General features: G+C 42.6%; 1 protein-coding gene across 1 annotated transcript in view; it reads left to right on the forward strand.

The window, feature by feature from the left end:
• The first annotated feature begins 2,882 nt into the window (after positions 1 to 2,882).
• Positions 2,883 to 20,812, forward strand: part of LPIN2 (lipin 2) — a 34,565-nt gene continuing 16,635 nt past the window's right edge. The window contains exons 1-4 of the mRNA XM_079718165.1: positions 2,883 to 3,083; positions 11,396 to 11,491; positions 13,735 to 14,036; positions 20,226 to 20,333. Of these exons, the coding sequence (XP_079574291.1) occupies positions 2,892 to 3,083; positions 11,396 to 11,491; positions 13,735 to 14,036; positions 20,226 to 20,333 (698 nt within the window). The 5' untranslated portion in view covers positions 2,883 to 2,891. The remainder of the gene's footprint in view (positions 3,084 to 11,395; positions 11,492 to 13,734; positions 14,037 to 20,225; positions 20,334 to 20,812) is intronic.

Consider the following 20,812-nt stretch of genomic DNA (forward strand, 5'->3'; position numbering starts at 1 on the left):
AGCATAATACAAAGATTGACTACGTGGGTGCTGTTTGCCATGGCAGGCAAAAAGGGTGTTGTGAACACATGTTACTTACAGAATATGAAAATTCTGATGGACTGTTCTAGGTTGCTGAAAAATACTAAAAGAGAGTAAAAGATGAACTACTTAGCACTAAATTTCATTTCACTTCTGTTTTTGGAGACATTCTTAACATATAAAAATTGTACACCGTGACCCCAAAAATAAGGAACAAAAAGATGTTTATTCCCTTTTCCTCTAAGTTAGTTGTAGTGCTCTTTTATAAAACAAAATTTAATTTTCTGCATCATTAGCCATTAGGTAAATGCAAATTAAAACCAGTATCACTACATACCTGTCATCATGGCTATAATAAAAAATAGTGACAATGCCAAGTGCTGGCAGGGATGCAGAGACACTATATCTCAGACATTGCTGGTCGGAGTGGAGAATGGTACAGCAACTCTGGCGGCAGTGTCTTTAAAAACTAAGCATGTGATTCCCATTCAGCCCAGCAGTCACATTCCTGGGCATTTTACCCTAGTCAACTGAAAACTTATTTTCACACAAAAACCTGTACATGAATGCTTATAGCAGTTTTCTTTGTGATAGCCAAAAAATCTGAAATAGCTCAACTGTTCCTCACAAGTGAATGGTTAAACTATGGTATATCCACACCATGAAATACTAGGCATCAATAAAGGCAAACAAACTGTTGATACATGCACCTGGATGAATCTCCATAGAAATATGAGTGGGAAAAGGCAGTCCCAATAGGTTGGATACTGTGTGATTCCATTTATATAACTTCCTTAAAAATGGCAAAAATCTCAGAAATGAAGAACAGATTAGTGGTTGCCGGGGATTAAGGGGGAAGGGCAGACAGAAGGCAAGTAGATGTGTGTGACTATAAAAGGCCAATAGGACAGATCTTTGTGACAATGGAAATGTTCTGAATCTTAACAATCAGTGTTGATACCCAATTGGGATACTGCACTAGAATTTTACCAGATGTTACCATTGGGGGAAACTGGGTAAAGTATACATGGGATCTCTTCGTATTATTAGTTACAACTACATGTATGTGAATCCACAATTATCACAATACAAGATTAATTTTTAGGATATGAGATGTAATATGAATATTCTGATCAAACACTACCGCACGTTTCTTTTTTATTCTCTTTTGTTGAGGGTTCGTTTGACCATTCATTCCATGAATATTTAAGAAATCATTATTGAGTGCTTGATACGTGCTTAATTTGGCCTTACCATAGAGTTCAAATCAATTATTGTAGACCTGAAATCATACCAACTTGTAACTGTTTTAGAATTTACCTCGTAAAGGACGCCTGCCGCTGTATTCTGCTGTTTATTGGTACGTTTTGCAGCTGGTTTACATCCTCACAGCCAGCTCCTTCTGTAGGTGCATTTTGGAGCCTTGGTAGCCTTAGCTTTAAAATATTCACAGCGTTTTCCAGGGTAAAGTTACTGTGGCTCTGCTCCATGGCATTAAACTGATGGGCCTTGATTACTGTGTACAGGAGCAGGGAATCCGGGCACTGCCCATGGGTGCTGGCTCTCCTGGGAAGAGCGGTGGGTTTTTCTGCAGCAGGGGTGCTGGCAGGCCCCTGGGTTGTCCCGTGGATGGCGTTCTTCTAGTTCAGCTTTGGACTTACCTGACAGCATAGAATGTACTCTCTGGGGACTTTTCTGAGCATGTAACTTTGAACTCCAGGCAGCTCAAAGACTTTTGATCTGGGTTTAGAAAGACAGCCGTGCTTATGGTGAATACCCTGCAGAATAGGCTGTCGGGTCTCTGGTTGGGTGGAAGTCGGCTTCCGGATGAGCAGAGCTGTGGGAGGTCTCTGGTTCCATCTGCATCCCTCCTGTCCTCAGGAGAATGAGTTGTGCTCAGTTGTGCTTTAACACTCTGCCAGGAGAGCCAGTGTCTAATGAGTGAACTGTGGTCGTATGGATAACTGGGAATAAAATTTGACAGCCTTAGGACTAAGGTGTGGCTATTTTTTCCTAACGAATGAAGAGTTGGGGGCACAGCCCCCCATCCTGTGGCCAGATGAAGCGTGTGGTGGTCCTGCGCCCCGGTCGGGTACCCTTGCCGCCTTTTTGACCCTTTCTGGAGGACCCTTTACAGTCTGGTGATCCTGATTTGAATAGCGCATTGCAGTTAAGGTCCAAGATTAAAACCTTTTTCTGTGCTTTGAACTTTGTGGGACATGAATATATGTTCTAGTGAGTTGTGTTGAAGCACTGAAGGGATTTTCCTTCAAAGTACTGTTATAAATTGGTTAGACCCAGCCTAGCTCACCAGTTTGTTTGTTTAATCTAGCGTGTCTCTGAACCATAGTCGATTAATTCCGTAGAAAACCCAGCTCTCACTTACCTTCCAACAGGAACAGCGTGATTTCAGGTTCCTATTGGGGGTGATCTTCAGTCACTTCTCTGCTTAGCTGCTTGGTCGGAGTGGATATACTTTCCCCAGGTCCCCAGTTGTCTTGGGCAAGAGGGCCGTGTGGCAGTCGGGGCTCTTTGGGGTCTCTGTGGGTTCTGAACTTTGAGGGGAACGCCTAGTGGCAGCAGGCTCGATCCACGATGCTGGAAAGGGGACTTCTGCATGCCCTGCTGGGCTGCCTGTCAGCAGCAAGGCGGACGGACGTTGTGGGCCTGCCCACGCGTGGAAGTGTGTAGCGGCCGCATTAGCCTGGGTCGCAGGGGGCCAGCGTCTGCAGGGCTAATCATAGTCTGGAGTACGTACGAGCCATGTAGTTTTAGGCCCTGCGGTTTTTTCTCTGTCGCTGTCATTAGACCCACAAACTCAGCGTTAACATCTCATCCACTTTTTTTCTTGTCTTTTATAGTCTCAAACCATGAATTACGTGGGGCAGCTGGCCGGGCAGGTGATTGTCACTGTGAAGGAGCTCTACAAGGGCATTAATCAGGCCACACTGTCCGGCTGCATCGATGTCGTGGTGGTGCGGCAGCAGGACGGCTCCTACCAGTGCTCGCCCTTCCACGTGCGCTTCGGGAAGCTGGGCGTCCTGCGGTCCAAAGAGAAAGTGGTGAGTGTGGGCGCGTCCTGTCCTCCAGGAGGATGAGACGCTGGGGGGCAGAGTAAATGAGCTCTTGGGACCTCTGTGTGTTTCTGTTTTGAAAACCTATATGCTTTTGAAGACAGCGGTATGGGAAGTCCGTCTTTTGTACTGTTTTTGAAGTTGCTTCTAAATTCAAAAAGCCCTACTACAGGAAGTCTAGGGGGAAAAAGAGGTGAACATCATCTTAATAATCCTATGTGTTGCAACTCAGAAAATCAAAACAGAAACTAGAATTATAAATGGGGAAATCAGGTGTATTTAGAAAAAGTTCCTTTACCTTTTACAGCACTTTAAAATATTTAATGTAATACCTTCAGACCAGTTGTGAATGGAATAGATAGGCATGCTCAAGAGTACATGTGTTTAAATGAAATACATTAATGCCAAATTTGTGCATTTATTTTGACAAAGCTGTAAAATCTTACTTGTAATCTAAAGTTTATTGTAAATACCAGGACTTTTCCCCAAATCTGACTGAAATGAAAATCCACAGGCTTTTATTTATTTTAGGGAAGATTCTTTCAGAAAGAAGGTATTTGTGTTGGTTTTCCTTTTTCTTTTTTTTTTTTTTACATCCTCTGTCCTCAGGTTATGGAGCACTTGGAAAGTCTGTTAGTGTATCTGATATGATATCAATCATGTTAGAAAAAGCTGAGCTAACAGTAAACATCACAGGTACATAGTAGTATTTTTCTTTCTACTCCTGTCCCACAGTATCTACTTAAACAGCATAAGGAGATTTTGTCAGGATTTTCCAGCGCAATGAAAGAATCCACACCATTTTGTAGCACAAAAAGTATGTGTTAGAGGACCATTGTCCTAAGTTGAAAACATCTGTTTTCAGATTTCGGCTAATAACATAGCTGATCCTTTTTTTTTTTTTTTTTTTTTTTTTGGCTGCGTTGGGTCTTCGTTGCTGTGCGCGTGCTTTCTCTAGTTGCAGCGAGCGGGGGCTACTCTTTGTTGCAGTGTGCAGGCTTCTCACTGCGGTGGCTTCTCTTGTTGCAGAGCACAGGCTCTAGGTGCACGGGCTTCAGTAGTTGTGGCACGCAGGCTCAGTAGTTGTGGCTCGTGGGCTCTAGAGCGCAGGCTCAGTAGTTGTGGCACACGGGCTTAGTTGCTCCGCGGCATGTGGGATCTTCCCAGACCAGGGCTCGAACCTGTGTCCCCTGCATTGGCAGGCGGATTCTTAACCACTGGGCCACCAGGGAAGTCCACCAGGGAAATAGAAATTTCCCTCTATTTTAATTGAACTTATGTTATTTTGAAAGTGACTGGAGAGCCATGTTTCAGGGTGGCAGGGCTTGTGTGGTCTGGCCTCTGTTCAGGTCACTTTGGAAACCAAAAGCAGTGGTGATGTACTGAGTGACTTGGAAACTTTCCATTGCAAAACAGTGTTCAGCCACAGTTTAGCTTCTCCAGAATTTTTTCTTTCTTCTGGTAACACTAACCTGTAGTACTTTAGACTGTATCTGCTTTGGAAGCATCAGCAACAAACTGTTTATGCACTGAAATGCCCCATTAATTGTGCCAGGATCTACTTGTAAAATGGCTTACAAGCCTTCCCCACCCCAGCCCCTCGCCCCTTTCCCATCTATGATCTGGGTTTTTTTTTTTTTTTTTTTTTTTTTTTGCGGTACGCGGGCCTCTCACTGTCGTGGCTTCTCCCGTTGCGGAGCACAGGCTCCAGACACGCAGGCTCAGCGGCCACGGCTCACGGGCCCAGCCGCTCCGCAGCATGTGGGATCTTCCCGGACCAGGGCACGATCCCGTGTCCCCTGCATCGGCAGGCGGACTCTCAACCACTGCACCACCAGGGAAGCCCTGATCTGGGTTTTTGATCAGCAGATTGGATAAGTCTTCTGGCCTTCAAACTGGAACCCGCAGGCTGATGTATATAAGCATTTGTGCATCTGTAAATGGGACTGGGCAGATAAGAGCTCTCTTTCTGCATGCTGTATGCTTCTAATTAAGAAAGTAGACAGTTTCTGTATGAGGCTCCGCAAATCATTGTGCTCAATATCTTGTCAAACCCTTAACTTTTAGTAGAAGTCTGTCCAGTGAGACCCAGGAAAAGAGAAAAGTTCTTTCCCTTGGTAGCCCAGAGACCCAAAGGATATATTTGGGAGGAAATTTGGCTATTTGAACCAAAGCATAGCATTCCTGTGACAATAAAACCAAAACCACGTCTGCCCTGAGACACTCTGGCAATTTGGTTGAACTATTTGTGTTATTTTAGGTCATTCTGGATTAGGGAAAGCTATCCATTGATGTTAGTATGCGGGCCTCTCACTGTTGTGGCCTCTACCGTTGTGGAGAACAGGGTCCGGGAGCGCAGGCTCAGCGGCCATGGCTCACGGGCCCAGCCGCTCCGCGGCATGTGGGATCCTCCTGGACCGGGGCACGAACCCGTGTTCCCTGCGTCGGCAGGCAGACTCTCAACCACTGCGCCACCAGGGAAGCCCCACTGATTTTAAATTAAGAACCCAGTTTTCAAATATGGGGACACCTATGAAGTGGACTTGAAATCATAACCACCTTAAAACCTCTGGTTAGAAAGATGCAATATAATAATTTTCCCACTGCCATTGCTATGTTCTTGTTTGATAGAACACAATACTCCCTGTATATTTCATAGCTCAGGAGTTGAATTTCAGAAGGTAAACCTGCACTTGATATTTTTAAATATTAATTTTGTTGATTTAACACAACTGATGATTTAATTACTTATCAAAGTTAAATAACCCAGTGTATTAGGACAGTTTCCATTGTGGATGACGAAAATTCACCTCACACTAGCTTAGGCAAAAAAGGAATTAAATTGGCTTGTGTAAGTAAAGTACGCGAGTATTTGAATGAGTCAGGGCTTTACTTAGAGCCTCTGAAGGTGCTGTCAGGACTGTCTCCCCTCACCTCTCAGCTCTGCTTCCTTTTGTGTCTGTCTGTCTGTCTCATGCAAGATGGCTGCCAGTATCTTCAGGCTGACTTCCACTGACTTCCCAGAGGGGAGACAGCGTCTCCTGCCTACAGAAGGACCAGTGTTAGCCGCCCTGTCAGCCTGGGGTCGCGTGTCTCAGGAACTAGTCACTGTAGGTGGGGGTGGAATATACTGACTGGCCTGGCTTGGGCAGCAGCCCCACTGCCACTGTCTGCAGCTGCACCGGAAATAGATGGTCTGGAATAGAGGAGACTAGATCCCCAAAGGAGACCAGAGACATTCTTACCCAAAGGATGGCCTGCCAAGACAAGTGTCTGCTACAGCCGGCATTTCTCAAAATCAGTTCTGTTTCAACATCTGTCACATATGTTGAGCAAAATTAAGGCACAGCGTAGGAAGTATGACAATATGGAAATGAGTGTTTTAGAAACCAGTTTACTAGAAGTAGTAACATCAGAATGAGTGTCCTCTTTACAATAGTCACCTCGGGAAGCATTTATTCCAACTTGGTGCCATCTCAGAATATTTTTAGTATTTTTCCTTTGTGACCTAAAGAACTCATGGCATACATATTCCTTTAAGTATGCTCCATATTGGCACAATTTGATATTAGGTTTAATTTTTGGAGAGAACCAAACTCCATTTAGAGCAAATCAAGAGACTAAAGTAGTCGTATTAAGAAATGTCATATTTGATCCCTAAAAATACGGGCTATAACTATAAACCAAAGGGTTAACTTTTCTAAAATAGTTTTAAAACAGACTGAATTTGCGTCCTAAAGAAGCGTCATTCCGTTTTCCCAGCTACATTAGATAAATGGGTAACCTGCAAAGGTGAAAATTTTGAAGGACGATATTAATTTGAATCTTATTTTTTATTAAAGATAAAATAACTTTAAATATTTCATTTGTACTGTTTAACTTTAAAAATTTTACATAACAGCAAATCAACGAACATGGTTATTTAAATTATTTTATATGTCTAACTTCTAGTTGAATAAATTGAATTAAGTCATCCTGAGAAACTTGAAATCTGGCATTACAGAGTGAATTTAGTTTTTCCCTATCTTCTTGCCTGTAGTCCAGAAAAAAATTTTTTTTCATTACTTTTTCTGTTCTCACATAACTTTTTCAGTTAGAAACATTCTTCCTATGATTGTGGAAGAAGCTGCTATTATTACAGCTGCTTTAGAAACAGATGACGCGAGGTGCTTATGTGACTTCAACTAGTTTATTATGAAGAAAAAACTTAAACACTTATCTGAAAGCATGTTTTTCTTTAGCCCAGGAATTTGTTGCAGTACTTTGTTTTAGAAGAGTTAAAAGTTCATGCCACATGCAACTTTTTTAGCAGTAAACGTTCCCAGTAATAGAAAGCACTAAGAAGGCTGGCTGGGATATGAGTTAGGGTTAGTGTTTGTCCTATGGAAACTGCTTCATGCAGCCCTTTCTTTTAAAAAGTAGAAGAAAAATGAGTTTTTTGTAAAATAATCTTTTTATTAATATTTCTGAAATTACATAGGGATTTTTTAGTATAGGATTTAAAACTTATTTTGTATTCAATTCTTAGTTGCCTGTTTTTCTGATTTCCTTTTATAGTGTTATCCTTTTTTTTTTACAGCTTTATTTTGTAATTAACACACAATAAACTGCACATATTCAAAGGATATATTTGGTAAGTTTAAACATATGTGTGCACCCATGAAACCATCACCACCATCAAGATACGGAGTGTTTCGTTGTCCTGTCTTCTTAGTCTCCTCCACTCTCTGACAGTTCCTCAGTCTTTGTTTTTTATGATTTTCACATTTTTTTAGCTTATATTAATTTTAGATGTACAGACAAGTTGCACAGGCAGTTTTAAAAGTTTCCATAAACCCTTCACCCAGCCTCTTCCCCTAATGTTCACGTTTCACGAAACCATAGTTACAATTATCAGAACCAGGAAGTTAACATCAGTATAAACTATTAGCAAAAGACCTTATTACGATTTCACCAGTTTTTCCACTACTGTCTTCTGTTTCGGGATCCCGTGTTGCTCTCACCCTGTGTTCTCTAACATATGACCTTGACTTCTGTCAAGGTCTTTCCATATGACCTTGACTTCTGAAGAGTGCAGAACAGTTACAGTGTAGATTGTCCCTCAGTGTGAATTTGTCTGATGTTTTCTCCTTTTGGTGAGAATAACACCGCGCGGGGGTGTGCCCTTCCTGGTGCCTCAGCTGAGGAGCCCCGCCCTGCTGCTGTCTCCTTACTGGTGATGTTAATTAACTCTGATCACTTGCTGAATGGTGTCTGCGAGGTTTCTTGGCTGTGAGTTTACCTGTGGGAAGAAGCTTTGAGACTGTGCGCATACCCTGTTTGTTGTGCTTCCACCATGAATTTTAGCTTACACGGTGGACTTTGCGGCGGCTATTGCTGTGGTGTTTCCCAAATGGTGACTTTCTATTTCCATTCTTCCTGCTCCATTTATTGATTGTAATTGTACTTTGTCGAAGAGCTTTTCTTCTCTTATTTACTTAATTATTCAGTTATTTAATTAGATCAGTATGAACTCATGGATATTAATTTTACCCTGTGGGTTATAGTCATTATTTCTGTAGTTGCTAAGGTTGTCCCAGATTTGGCCGTTGGACGCTCCTTCAAGTTGAGTCCTTTTGAAACGCTCCCATCATTTTTTGAGCACTTCCTTACTCTCTGGCACCATAAGATATTCCAGGAGACTCTACTTTCCCTGCCTCGGCCCCAGAATTATTTTTATTTCTCCAAGGAGCCTTGGTTCCTGTTACTGGAGAATAGAATCTGGAAACAAAGACGTGGTCACTGGGTGTGCTCACTAGCCTGGAGTATAATTGCTTGTAGGCCCTCTCAGCCAGCAGAGCTAGAAGGTCCATGCATGTATACACATACACGTGCCCACACCTGCATCTACGTCCATCTGTGAAAATCGGGAGTTCACAGTGATTCCTCCCTCTCCAGCCGATCGCCACAGGGTTCTTCCTTGTCTCCATATTTGTAGCTTCTTTCTCTGACGGTGAGAAACTTGCTTCTCATTATCCACAGTATATTTACATATTTGTTCAGTACTAGAATACACATGAAGTAGTTTCAGAATTGCTGACCCATGTCTGTGATTAAAAAAAAATTACTAACTACAGTACAATATTTGTTTATAGCTCTTTTTGTCTTCAGACTTAGAATTTTGTAGTCAACATACTGTTTTTCAAAGTTACTTAGTTTTCTTCTTCTTCCCTTCAATGTGGTTATGTTATTCATACGTAGAATTTTTAAAACAAGCATTGACAACATATGTCAACTAATATTTTTTAATATGGTGTTACTTATCCCATCGTTCCGTGGCTCCTGGGAAGATGGAGCTGCCTTCCATGACTGAACGTGAACCAGGGCTCAGTCTCTGGTCAGAAGCGGTCGTTGGTCTTCCTTGGGACACACCCAGCAGACTCTACAGTTGTTCCCACCATGAGGGCCATGCAGAGCTAAGGACACTGAGGTTATGGACTGTTCTACTTCTGTCTATATTATGCCTTTGTGTGTTCATCTTTATATACCCTGAACAGTCTAAGACCAGAGTTTACAAGTTATCCATAAGAGTTTTGCAAGTTGGTATTTATTTTTGTAAAATATTTAAGAGTATTTATTCACAGCTTACAGATAGGCAATTACATTATTTTTAAGTGATATGGTAGTACCTGATATATGTATGTGTGTGTGTATATATATGTGTGTGTGTGTATATATATATAAAAACAAACATTCCTCACTTTGTATCGTAGTATAGACCATAAAAATGGGCAAGCTGAAACCCTGCAAAAGGAAGCTTAGTCGATGAGGGAAATGAGGATTCTTCCACGACCTCTGTAAGCTTTGGTCAAAACTTTTAAAAACTCCTACTATCAGTTATAAATGTATAAGAAAATGAAAAATAGTAAAATAGTGTTTGGTGCACTGCAATTTAAAACATTAGAAACAATGAGAACTAAATTTCTTTGTAAAGAGCTCGTCAGGAGTAGTTTGCACAGGGCTTACCTTCCTGATGTAACACGCTGTGGAACAGGCAATCTTTTCTTTGTCTTGGTGAATTGTCCTACTCCTTTCTAAGTCTACATCAGCTTCTAGCTTTTCATCCTTTGAAATTCCCATGTCATGAAGCATCTCTGGGAGTTGCTTCAACCTGCCGGTTTCTGCCTGTGTCCCTTCCTGTGGGTCTTCATCCTTTTGTCTCAGCCATGTTCCTCCTTTCTGGTACAAACTCACCTCCAGGTTCCTCTGGCAGCTCATCCTGAGTCTCCTGTTCGCAAGGTCGGCTCTTTCTTCTATAACTGCTGACGTTCAGTTTGATTTTACTTCCAGCACTAGTACTGTTTGTTTGTTTACTGCTCTCTGATCTTGGCCAGTTGCCTCTTTCAATTATCCATTTTATAAAATGTCAACTGGCTTTATCACTGGTAGACCAGGAGGCAACACAACCCTATGCTTTGCCGCCTGTGCCTGAGCTAAGTAACAGATGTGCTGGGACTAGTCACCGACAGACTTTGAAAAAGTGATGTGATGAGTTACTGATCATGATGGGCATCTGTTACGTACGTGCAGTCGCGCTTCTGTATCCATGGGTTCTGCATCCAAGGATTCACCCAACCTTGGATCAAAAATATTTGGAAAAATTTTTTTCCAGGAAATTCCCAAAGCAAAACTTGAATTTGCTGCACGCTGGCAAGTATTTACATAACATTTATGTTGTATTAGGTATTATAAGTAATCTAGAGATGATTTAAAGTACACAGGAGGATGTGTGGAGGTTATATGCAAATGCTACACCCTTTTATATGTAAGGGACTTGGGCATGAGTGGATTTGAGTATCTGAGGAGGGTCCTGGAGCCAACCCCCTGCGGACACCGCAGGACGGCTGTGGTGACCTGTGGATGGAAGAGCTGGTGGTGAAACGTGTGCCTCTCCTGCAGTTATGCAGTCAACATACTGTGGTAACTGAGATTTGTGCTGATCTGAGCCTCGCACAGTGAGGCCTGGCTGTGCTGTAACCTCCAAACGGGCTCAATTGTGTGTTGACGATGACATTTCCCCTATTTTATGACATGAGAAATTAAATATATTTTTTAAATTTGCCATGAAAGTAGGTGATGAAACGTTTTCTTTCAGTCTGGTGGTGTAAGGGTGGGACGTGGGGCAGGAGGTGGGGGTCTCTCTGGGGCCGTCACCCTGGGAGCCTCAGTACTAAGTTTGGCCTGAGAGCCCAGAATCTAGGCTTAGTGGAGCTTGAATGACAGACTCTTAATGCCAAGTCACACTTTGTTTCTCCTCTTAGATTGACATAGAAATCAATGGCGATGCAGTGGATCTTCACATGAAATTGGGTGACAATGGGGAGGCTTTCTTTGTGGAGGAGACCGAAGAGGAATATGTAAGTTCTGGTGGGTCACATCCACTTCACACGTTGTGTTCAGGTCCACGGTGCACATCTCAGAACAGAACGTTTTAGTTTTCATGGTGAGTTGTGTGGACCGTTGTTGCTGGTTAGACAAGCTTTAGTTTTAGGTTGAAGAACTCGGCTGTCAGCAAGGAGCTGCAGGGGCAGGAAGTTTCCCCGCACGAGTCCCAGGCGGCAGGGTGTGCTGAAGGCCTTGGCACTTACCCCTCCTGTGAGCTTCCAGTGACTTTATTAGGTGGTATCTGTACAGTTTACACCTTGACCTGAATACACTCAGTTTCACCTGAATAATCACGGCGTATCTCTTCAGGCCATGTCTGCGTGTGTACACGTGTAACCTTGAAATTTGGGAAACATGTTTTGACGTTTTCGTTGGGGACATTACATCCCAAACCTTGAAGAGTCAGGTGCATTAGTTTATTACAGTCTCAAGAGATTTAAATTAATTGGCCTCTGCCCTTTGTGAATGATTATTGTACGTTTGGCCTCTTTCAGCAAGAGAGCACGGTTTGCCCCACTCCCCTCACGTATCCACTGATGTGAATGCTCCTGAGCTGTTCTTGATTGATTTAAAGTGGCTCTTTTTAAAACTTCTTACAAGGGGACTTCCCTGGGGGCACAGTGGTTGAGAATCCGCCTGCCAGTGCAGGGGACACGGGTTCGATCCCTGGTCCGGGAAGGTCCCACATGCCGCGGAGCAACTAAGCCCGTGCGCCGCAACTACCAAGCCTGCGCTCTAGAGCCTGCAAGCCACAACTACTGAGCCTGCGTGCCGCAACTACTGAAGCCCGCATGCCTAGAGCCCGTGCTCCTCAACAAGAGAAGCCGCCGCATTGAGGAGCCTGCGCACCGCAACTAGAGAAACCCCACGTGCAGCAACAAAGACCCAACGCAGCCAAAACTAAATAAATAAAACAAATTTTTTAAAAATAAAAAACAAAAACAAAAACAACTTCTTAGAAGGCATCGGTAATCTTTCATCATAAAGAATAAAATCTCAGATAGCAAAATCAATAAGCTTCAAGTTGTTAAGGGCACGGAGCTACTTTTTTGGTTTTGAAGATGAACTGCCAGTTTAATGTCATAAATTCACAAAGAAAAGATAAACAATAGCAGAATGAGATTGTTTACCAGTTTTTACTTTAGCCTGGAAGCCAGCTGTGTCAGAACTGTTCTGTAAACAGCAAAGAAACAGTGTTTATGAAGGGGAACCTACCAGACCAATATTCTTCCTAGTTTCTTAATTATTTGTTTTTATATTACATTATTTGCATTTACTTGGCCTAGAGAAAAATTTTCCTCATCAGAGACAGAGGCAAAAGGCAGAATGAAACAGTAAGCGAGTTATCATAAGAATAAAACATTTTTGATGTAACCTGTCACACTGATTAGGCTCCGAATAAATCAGCACATGCAGTCGGTGAGAGGACTAGGTTCCTGAGTCTGTTGCCTGCTTTTCACATCAGTTCTCATGATTCCGTTTAAAACTATGCTTAGCAAGGTCAACCTGGAGAGTGTCAGCTTTCCAGCCTTTTTTTTCCTATTCCATGTATGACCAAATTGACCAGATTTTCTTTAGTATAAGGTGCTTTTCTTTAAAAATTAAAAAATTTAATTCATTCAACAACCCTGGAATTACTGCTCTCTGCTACAGAGTATGAAGAAAAGTCCCTCTCTCCAGGGGCTCACAGTTTAAAGGGGGATAAGCATTACCCAAACCCACCTGACTTCCAGTTACTGACCTTTTGTTTCTCTCACTGTCATCATTTAACTGTATGTCATCAGCATCCCTGCCAAGTCAGAAGCTCTAGGTGGAACTTTGTCCTTTTACTAGCTGCACGGTAGTCCCTAGTGTGGATGTACCACAACACCGTTCCTTGAACCGTGCTCGCACCGATGGACATCGAGCTCATCCACCCCTGCAGCAAGTGCATTGGCTGAGCTTCCACGTGCTCCGTGCTGACTCAGCACGTCGATTCCTCCCACTGTGTTCAGCGACATGGACCCACATGAGCTGACGCTAAGCCCTGCAGGGGGGTGGAGACCTATCTAGGTAGGGTGGGCAGTGCCTGAGCTCAGTGTGACATTCTTACCTTCGGGAACTAGGTAGGTATTCTTTCTACCACTGAAATTTAGATCCACCAAAAATGGTGGTGGTTTTGATGCACTGTACCGTTTGTCACCGACAACTTTTCTTTCTCCGTTTTCTCTTTAAGGAAGAGTTTCCTGCTTACCTCGCCACCTCACCAATCCCTACTGAAGATCAGTTCTTTACAGATATTGACCCCCCTTTGGTGAAACCAGGTGGAAGTGAAAGACCATCTCAGAGTTCGGACGTCTCCCACGTTCTGGAAACAGAGACAGTTTTCACCCCCAGTTCTGTGAAAAAGAAAAAACGAAGGAGGAAGAAATGCAAACAGGACAGTAAGAAGGAGGAGCAGGCCGCTTCCCCTGCTGCAGAAGACGCCGTGGGTGTGGAGCTGAGCTCGGATGACGACAAGGCGGCCCAGTCGGCAAGGTAGGTTAGGGCGGGGGTGGGGGGTCTCCTTGCACATGTGCCGTGGACAGAGCTCGGCTGCAGCAGGTGCTGGTGCTTCTCCCCTGGGTCTACAGTCTGAGGTTTGGACTTGTTTTTCCCCTGTTGGCAGTTTATCGCGGAATAAGTGGGAGAGGCATTTTCTTTTTTCCTTTTTGCAACTCTACAAAATGTGCTATCAGACACCTTGCTGTGGCACTAAAATATCGCTTGAAGCCGACTGGCAGTGTGTCTCATTTTACCCAGTAAGTTTCCAAAAGCCAAGGAAATCATACGTCACATAGAAGATCTGAACCTAGTGCCTGGCGGGCAGATGGGACACCGGGGGTGTTTCCCTACCCTGCGGTTGGTGCTCTGTGTCTGTCTGTTCCTGAGTTCAAGGTGGTGGTTTTGAGTTTATCATCAACATGCTAGTAAGTTGAGGAGGAAGGAGGGTTTTGTTTTTGTTCTGAAGTGAGAAATCTTGATCACTGCTTATTTACCAGCTCAGTAGAAGAACTCAAAATAGATGCCAGTTTTCAAGTCAGTGCTATCTGGGGTTTAAAAGGTAACAGTTTGGGGTAAACTATGTACTTTTTCATTCAGTACTCGACTTTCATAAGACTCTCTTCCCCCGTTCCGCTGGGTGGCGGCCCCGGCGCTGGACGGACCATGGGTGTGGCAGCAGGGTGGTTCTTTCCCTTGGTGACTGCTGGACAAGTGATCCTGAATGTCCACACCCTGATTGAATTAGGGTGTAGGGAGGGTGGCCTTATGAGGTCGACGCTGTCACTGTATGCTCTCACCTTGGCTGCTGGAAGGAGAGATCGTGCCCCCCTTGCTGGGAAAGTTACTGCTGTTCAGGTTCTCTTCATCATGGAGAAGAGGGGAGGTAACCAAATGTATACCAAGCATAAACTCTACCTTGACGTCTAGTGTTTTATTTACCAAGCTTTGATTTTAAATAGTCAAGTCAAGAAAAGAGCTTACTAATACATTATTGTTATAATTATGCTGTTAGTGAATAAGGTAGTAGAATAATCCCTTTATGGCAAAACTGTTAACTTGTTTTCTAAAATTTTTAAATCTGGATTGTAAATCCAGAACAGATTCCTATATTTAATAATAATCTTTCATACGTGAAATTGTTTCCTACTCATCAGCTGTCACATGGTGATTCACTCCCCCCGCAATGAACGTACGAGACCTGGGTTTCCGTTCTGATCGAAGGCAGAATTCTTGTTAGAACCAGACAACAGAAGGCCATAGTGGGACAGTACTTCAGACTCTGCAGAGCAGTGTAAACCATTTGTACATACAAAACTTTAAAGTCTGCAGTAACAAATTTGTGTGCCTTTTTTTTTTTTCAGTATCAAAACACTAGGTGGGAAGAGCTTCATTTTAAAAGTTCTGAACTCTACTTTTATATCACTGATTCCCAAAAGAATTTTAAACTAATGAAAAAAAGTTCCACAGTTTCTTTTTCTTATATATGTTTTTTTCTTATTCATTCATTCATTCGTTTATGGCCTCATTGGGTCTTTGTTGCCGCGCTCGGGCTTTCTCCAGTTGCGGCGAGCAGGGGCTACTCTTCGTTGTGGTGCGCAAGCTTCTCATTGTGGTGGCTTCTCGTTGCAGAGCACAGGCTGTAGACGCCCGGGCTTCAGTAGTTGTGGCTCGCGGGCTCTAGAGCACAGGTTCAGCATCCGTGGCGCATGGGCTTAGTTGCTCCACGGCATGTGGGATCCTCACGGACCAGGGCTCGAACCCGTGTCCCCTGCATTGGCTGGCAGATTCTTAACCACTGCGCCACCAGGGAAGTCCCACAATTTCTGAAAAAGACACTCTTCCCATCCTTTTCTTCCTGCTTTCAATTTTTTAAGGTTTCTTTCTTCTTTGCTTCCCTAGGAGTACGAACTAAGAGACCCTTTCAGATCTTCCATTCCTTGATTTCAGTGCTATTAAGAAGAGTGTAGGGACTCCCCTGGCGGTCCAGTGGTTAGGACTCCACGCGTCCACTGCAGGGGGCAGGGTTGGGTCCCTGGTTGGGGAACTGACACCCCACATGCTGTGCGGCACTACCCCCCCCCCCAAAAGAAAACAGAACAAAACGGTGGAACTACAAGGAGAATGTAAGCAGTTCCTTTAAAAGTTTTGGCTTATTTATAATGTGTAGGTAGGCAGGAAATATGTTCTTTTGAGAAAAACTTGAAATACACGCACCTGGAAATTTTATTTGGGATAGCACTATAATACTCCCTTAAGCACCTTAATTCCTGGAAATATTTTTGCTAACTAAAATTCTTCCAGGATCTACCAGAAAAGACGCTGAAGTAACGTTTTGCCTCTATAAAGGGTTGTTGACACATGTCCTTTGTTATAATAGAGCAACGTTTAGAACTCCTAAACAACCCGCAGCTTCAATTTAGGAAGGTGAAACATTTCTAAAACGTGCAGTCACGTGCTAAATGCACAAGTCATTGTTCTAAAGGAATTTTGTAACTGAATGCACTGCAGGAGTATTAGTGCATGCCTTCCTCTTCCAGATTGTACGAAAGGCTGTATCAACCCAATCTGTAGGAGTGCTGGTCTGGTCGGCAGTGACAAACGCAAGACAAAATGTAATGGTCGTGCAGGTGTCGGCCTGAAATTCACGCTGAGCTGATAAGGGAGAGGATGGGGCCATTACACGTCTGATTGTGGTCACTCTGGCCTTCGTTTCTTAGTCTGTGAAATCCGAGGACTGAACTGCATGGCTTGCCAGGCCCCTTCCCGCTCAGCATCCAGATTCTAAAATCAGAAATTTGGAGGAAGATATTCAGGGTCAAAAGTATTAACAGCATGTTAAATAGCACATTAAAGAATCTGAGAGAAAAAGACTAGGAAATCAACTGCGTTTGCAGTTACGAGATCCACAGATTATGGGGATTTGGGGAACTTGTAGCTTTTAAATACCTTCCCCTCCTCAGCCCCTACCAGGTAGGAAAGAAATTTTGTTTTCAGAGAGGTTACCTAAACTTGGTTTTATTTCTATTTTGATAAATAGCATTCTATTTAAACTCCTTACTTTTCAAAAATTTCATTGATAATAGAATTAAGGTTAATTTAGCCTCATTGAAGGAGGCAGCAGAAAGATGAAATTACTCTTGGAAGCAGGTTGGTGTTGTACAGCCAGAGGAAACCGCTTTGTGGGAGCTGGAGAGGTCTAACCCGCACAGGGCTTTGTGGGAGCTGTGCCTGATGAGTCTCCGCTCCTGAATGTGGGCTTTTGGCTTGAGTATAGCGTGGAAGCCTTGTCCGTCATTCCAGAGGATGGATGGATGGATGTACAAGTGTATATGTATTAAACAGTGCACCTAGGCACTTGTAGCCTTTGGGAAGGAGGAGACTTTCCATGTGGGATGATGCTATATCACAGTCCTGAGTGCAAATATATAAAACACTCAGCCGCTGGAAATGCAGTAACCGCAATGGAGGGTTACAACTATGCTGTCTGCTTCTAATCTCTACTTCTAATCCACCAGAGCAGACACACTTACAGAGTTAGATCTGGGGGCTGAGTGGCAGGGGCCTGGGACCACCTGTTCCCCTCCCCATCGTTCTAATCCAGGAGACATGTTGCCCAGCTCTCCTCTGCCTTGTCGTGAGGTATCTTTTGTGGGAAGTGTCCTGTATCCTAAAGCAAACTTGGATCATTAGTCACAGTGAGATTGATTGATCTGGCACGGAGGGTGAGGGTCAGCGCGGTGTTAACGGTGAACAGCGCGGTGTTAACGGTGAACTTTGGTCACGGCAGTTAGCAGCCGCTTTATCTCTTACGTACTTGCTGCCAGCTATGTAGACTAAAACTTATCTAGTCCTGATTTAAACCACGTAAATAATTCAGGCTACTGATTTTGACTTTGTCTTGGTTTTTGTTCTTTAAACAAAAACCAGTGTTCTTTAAAAACTGAGGTATAACTTACATACAATAATATTCATGGATCTAAGTGTGCAGTTCAGTGAATTTTGGTAGTTGTGTACATCATGTAATTTCTGGCTTTTGAATGAGAAAAATAATCGTTTTACAAAATGAAGCTGAGCTTGGAGTCGCGGTGCTGGGGCGTCTGTGAAGGCTGAAGTGCTCTAGACACACTTCCCATGAACTTCAGCTGACCCTCCGCCAACCACCCTGACCCAGCCTTAGACCATCTGCTCGGCCGCGGATCCTCTGCTGTTCACCATTAATGTAGCTGTTTGTCCTGTATTTCAACGTAAATAGAGTCAGTGTTCATACTATTTCTCCACGTTCTAATCTATACTCTCCCTTATTACATCCTCGTGTCACATACCTCAAGTGACCCTGTCGTGCTTGGCCTCGCTGGCTGCCTGTCCTCAGCCACGTGTGCCGTTTTGAACGTGCTTGGCAGGTTTTCAGTGAATCACAGGACTGAAAGGAACCTCAACATCAGCAACCTTTTCTATCACTCTGATGGGTCTAAGCTAATGGGGTCTATTTTTGTCCGGATCCGCCCAGAGAAGACCATGTCCTGCCTTCCTGGGCTTGTAAATTCTTAAATGGTGCCTGGTCTCTCTCTCTCTCTCTTTTCCAATATTTTATTAAATCCAGTTTGCTTTGCTGTATTCTGGTTGGCTTACCTTTTATACTGTGGTGAAATACGTTCCAAAAACAAAATATGTTTAATAAAAAATTTTCTATGGCATTTACATTGCTCTTTTCAAACCACTTTCAAATGTATGAATAGTAGTGGGCCAAGCTGTACTGTGCTTTCAGATTTGGCAAATAAGGACTGTTCGAAGCATCGAATTTTCCCTTTTTGCTTCTATACCATTTGAATTTCCTCTTTTAAGATATGGAGTATTTTTACCTAGATTTCAGCCTTTTTCAAGTATATGTGTATCTTTTCCCTTGAATGAGGTGGCATGCCAGAGCTTAATCCTTCTGAGAGAAAGAAGATTAGGGTTAGGTAAACCTTAAATTAGGAAATGCAGCTACTTGGAAAAATAGTTACGTGTCAGAGTTAGTGTTAAATCAGAGCATGTTAAATTAAGGAGTAAAGAGAGAAAAGAGATAATACAAATTAATAAAATGGTTTCTATCCCTATTTTTAGTCTAGCAGATTAAGTGATAGATCGTCTCATCATTTCACATCTAATATCTGTCCTGGCAGAACATTGAATTTTCTGTAAGAAGCTCTTAAATTTGTTTTATATAGTGTTTTACACTTTTCAGAGTTTTTTTTTCTACTTTTCTGTATACTTTTCAGGGCTTTCACCATGACACACCACATAAATCTCACATCGACTCTTATCAAATAGACAGGACAAGAGAAAAATTTCCAACTTAAAGATGAAAAACTGGGACCCACAGTGCTTCTGAGGGGTGTTTTCAAGGTTATATGGCAAGTTATGTTAATTTTGAAAATTCAAGAAAAACAAAGGGTAAATTAATTAAAACCTTACTAGCATTAGTTAAGTCTCCTACAGTTCCAAGGTCTGTGAATGAATTTTAAAAGCATTTATCATACTTCCGTGTCATCTTCCTCGCATCCCTACATCACGTAGATTCTAAGAGAAAGTTCTCAAGTAATGCTTGGGCCCAACCAAGAAGAAAATAAGTTCTGGGTTTTTAAGAGTTTTTAGGGTATTTTTGAATTTTTGAGCCATAGCTTTTGTCTTCAGTTGTTTGCTTGCTTACATTTTCTGTAATATGCAGGAGTGTAGTGGAAAAGAACAAGGGCTTGCTTGTTTTTAATCCAACTACTTAGGAGCTTTTTTACTTTGGGCAAATTACTAAACTCCCATAGATCCTTGATTACCTAATACCTAAAATAAGACTTTACTACTTCAGATTTGTAAGAATTGGACACAATATATGTAAAGCCTTAGTTTTCTTCTTGTAGGCTCTGAATCAAATACCCCTAACAGATGTAAAAAGGAGTTTTTAATCCCATCTTCTTTTCTGTTCCTCCTGTTTACCCCATGTTTAAATGGTGATTGCAGTGGTGTCCGGCGTGTAGCAACAGTGAACCCTCTTCTTCATATTTTCCTTTTAAGAGAGTTAGTCATTCATCATTTGACTTTCTTCATTTGTATAATTTAGAACAGTGTGTCAGTTAGCATTGGGGGATATTTTAAAGCTGACATAGATATCATTGTTTTGTCTGTCTCTCCCCCCGCCCCACTTCACAGAGGATCTTCAAATGCTTCCTTAAAGGAAGAAGAATATAAGGAGCCTCTGCTTTTCCATTCTGGAGACCACTACCCCTTATCTGATGGAGATTGGTCCCCCGTAGATAAGTAAGTATTTTTGAAATTTCTCCATTTCTTAAAGGAAGGATATACTGATAGCTTTTCTGTTATTCGACTTGATGATATTTCCACGTCTCTCATACAGAAGAGGAACTGAATGTGTGCTTTTAACACAAATATAGACCTTTCCCCTCAATAATTATTTTGTTCCTAAACTCGATCTGACTTATTCTCAGAGTTGGCCAGTGTAGGCCTGTATCATCAGCATAGAATTTGACCCTCTACAGTTCTTTTTCGTGTCACCTACTAACTGTAACTGTGGTTAATAATGTGAAGAAACGTGCAGTCACACTTTGTGTTCAAATCCAGTTTCTCTCTGTATTATGTTAACCCATCTTTCCATGCATTTTCTCTGCTATATATTACCTTTCTCATTGATTTCTTGGAGAATCAAGTGGGATAATGCATATTATTGAGGACCCGGCAAGTCCACGATAAATGCTAGTTGGCATTGTTTTTATTATTAT

This window comes from Hyperoodon ampullatus (assembly GCF_949752795.1).
Source record: "Hyperoodon ampullatus genome assembly, chromosome: 13".
In the NCBI taxonomy this organism is placed as follows: Eukaryota; Metazoa; Chordata; class Mammalia; order Artiodactyla; family Ziphiidae; genus Hyperoodon; species Hyperoodon ampullatus.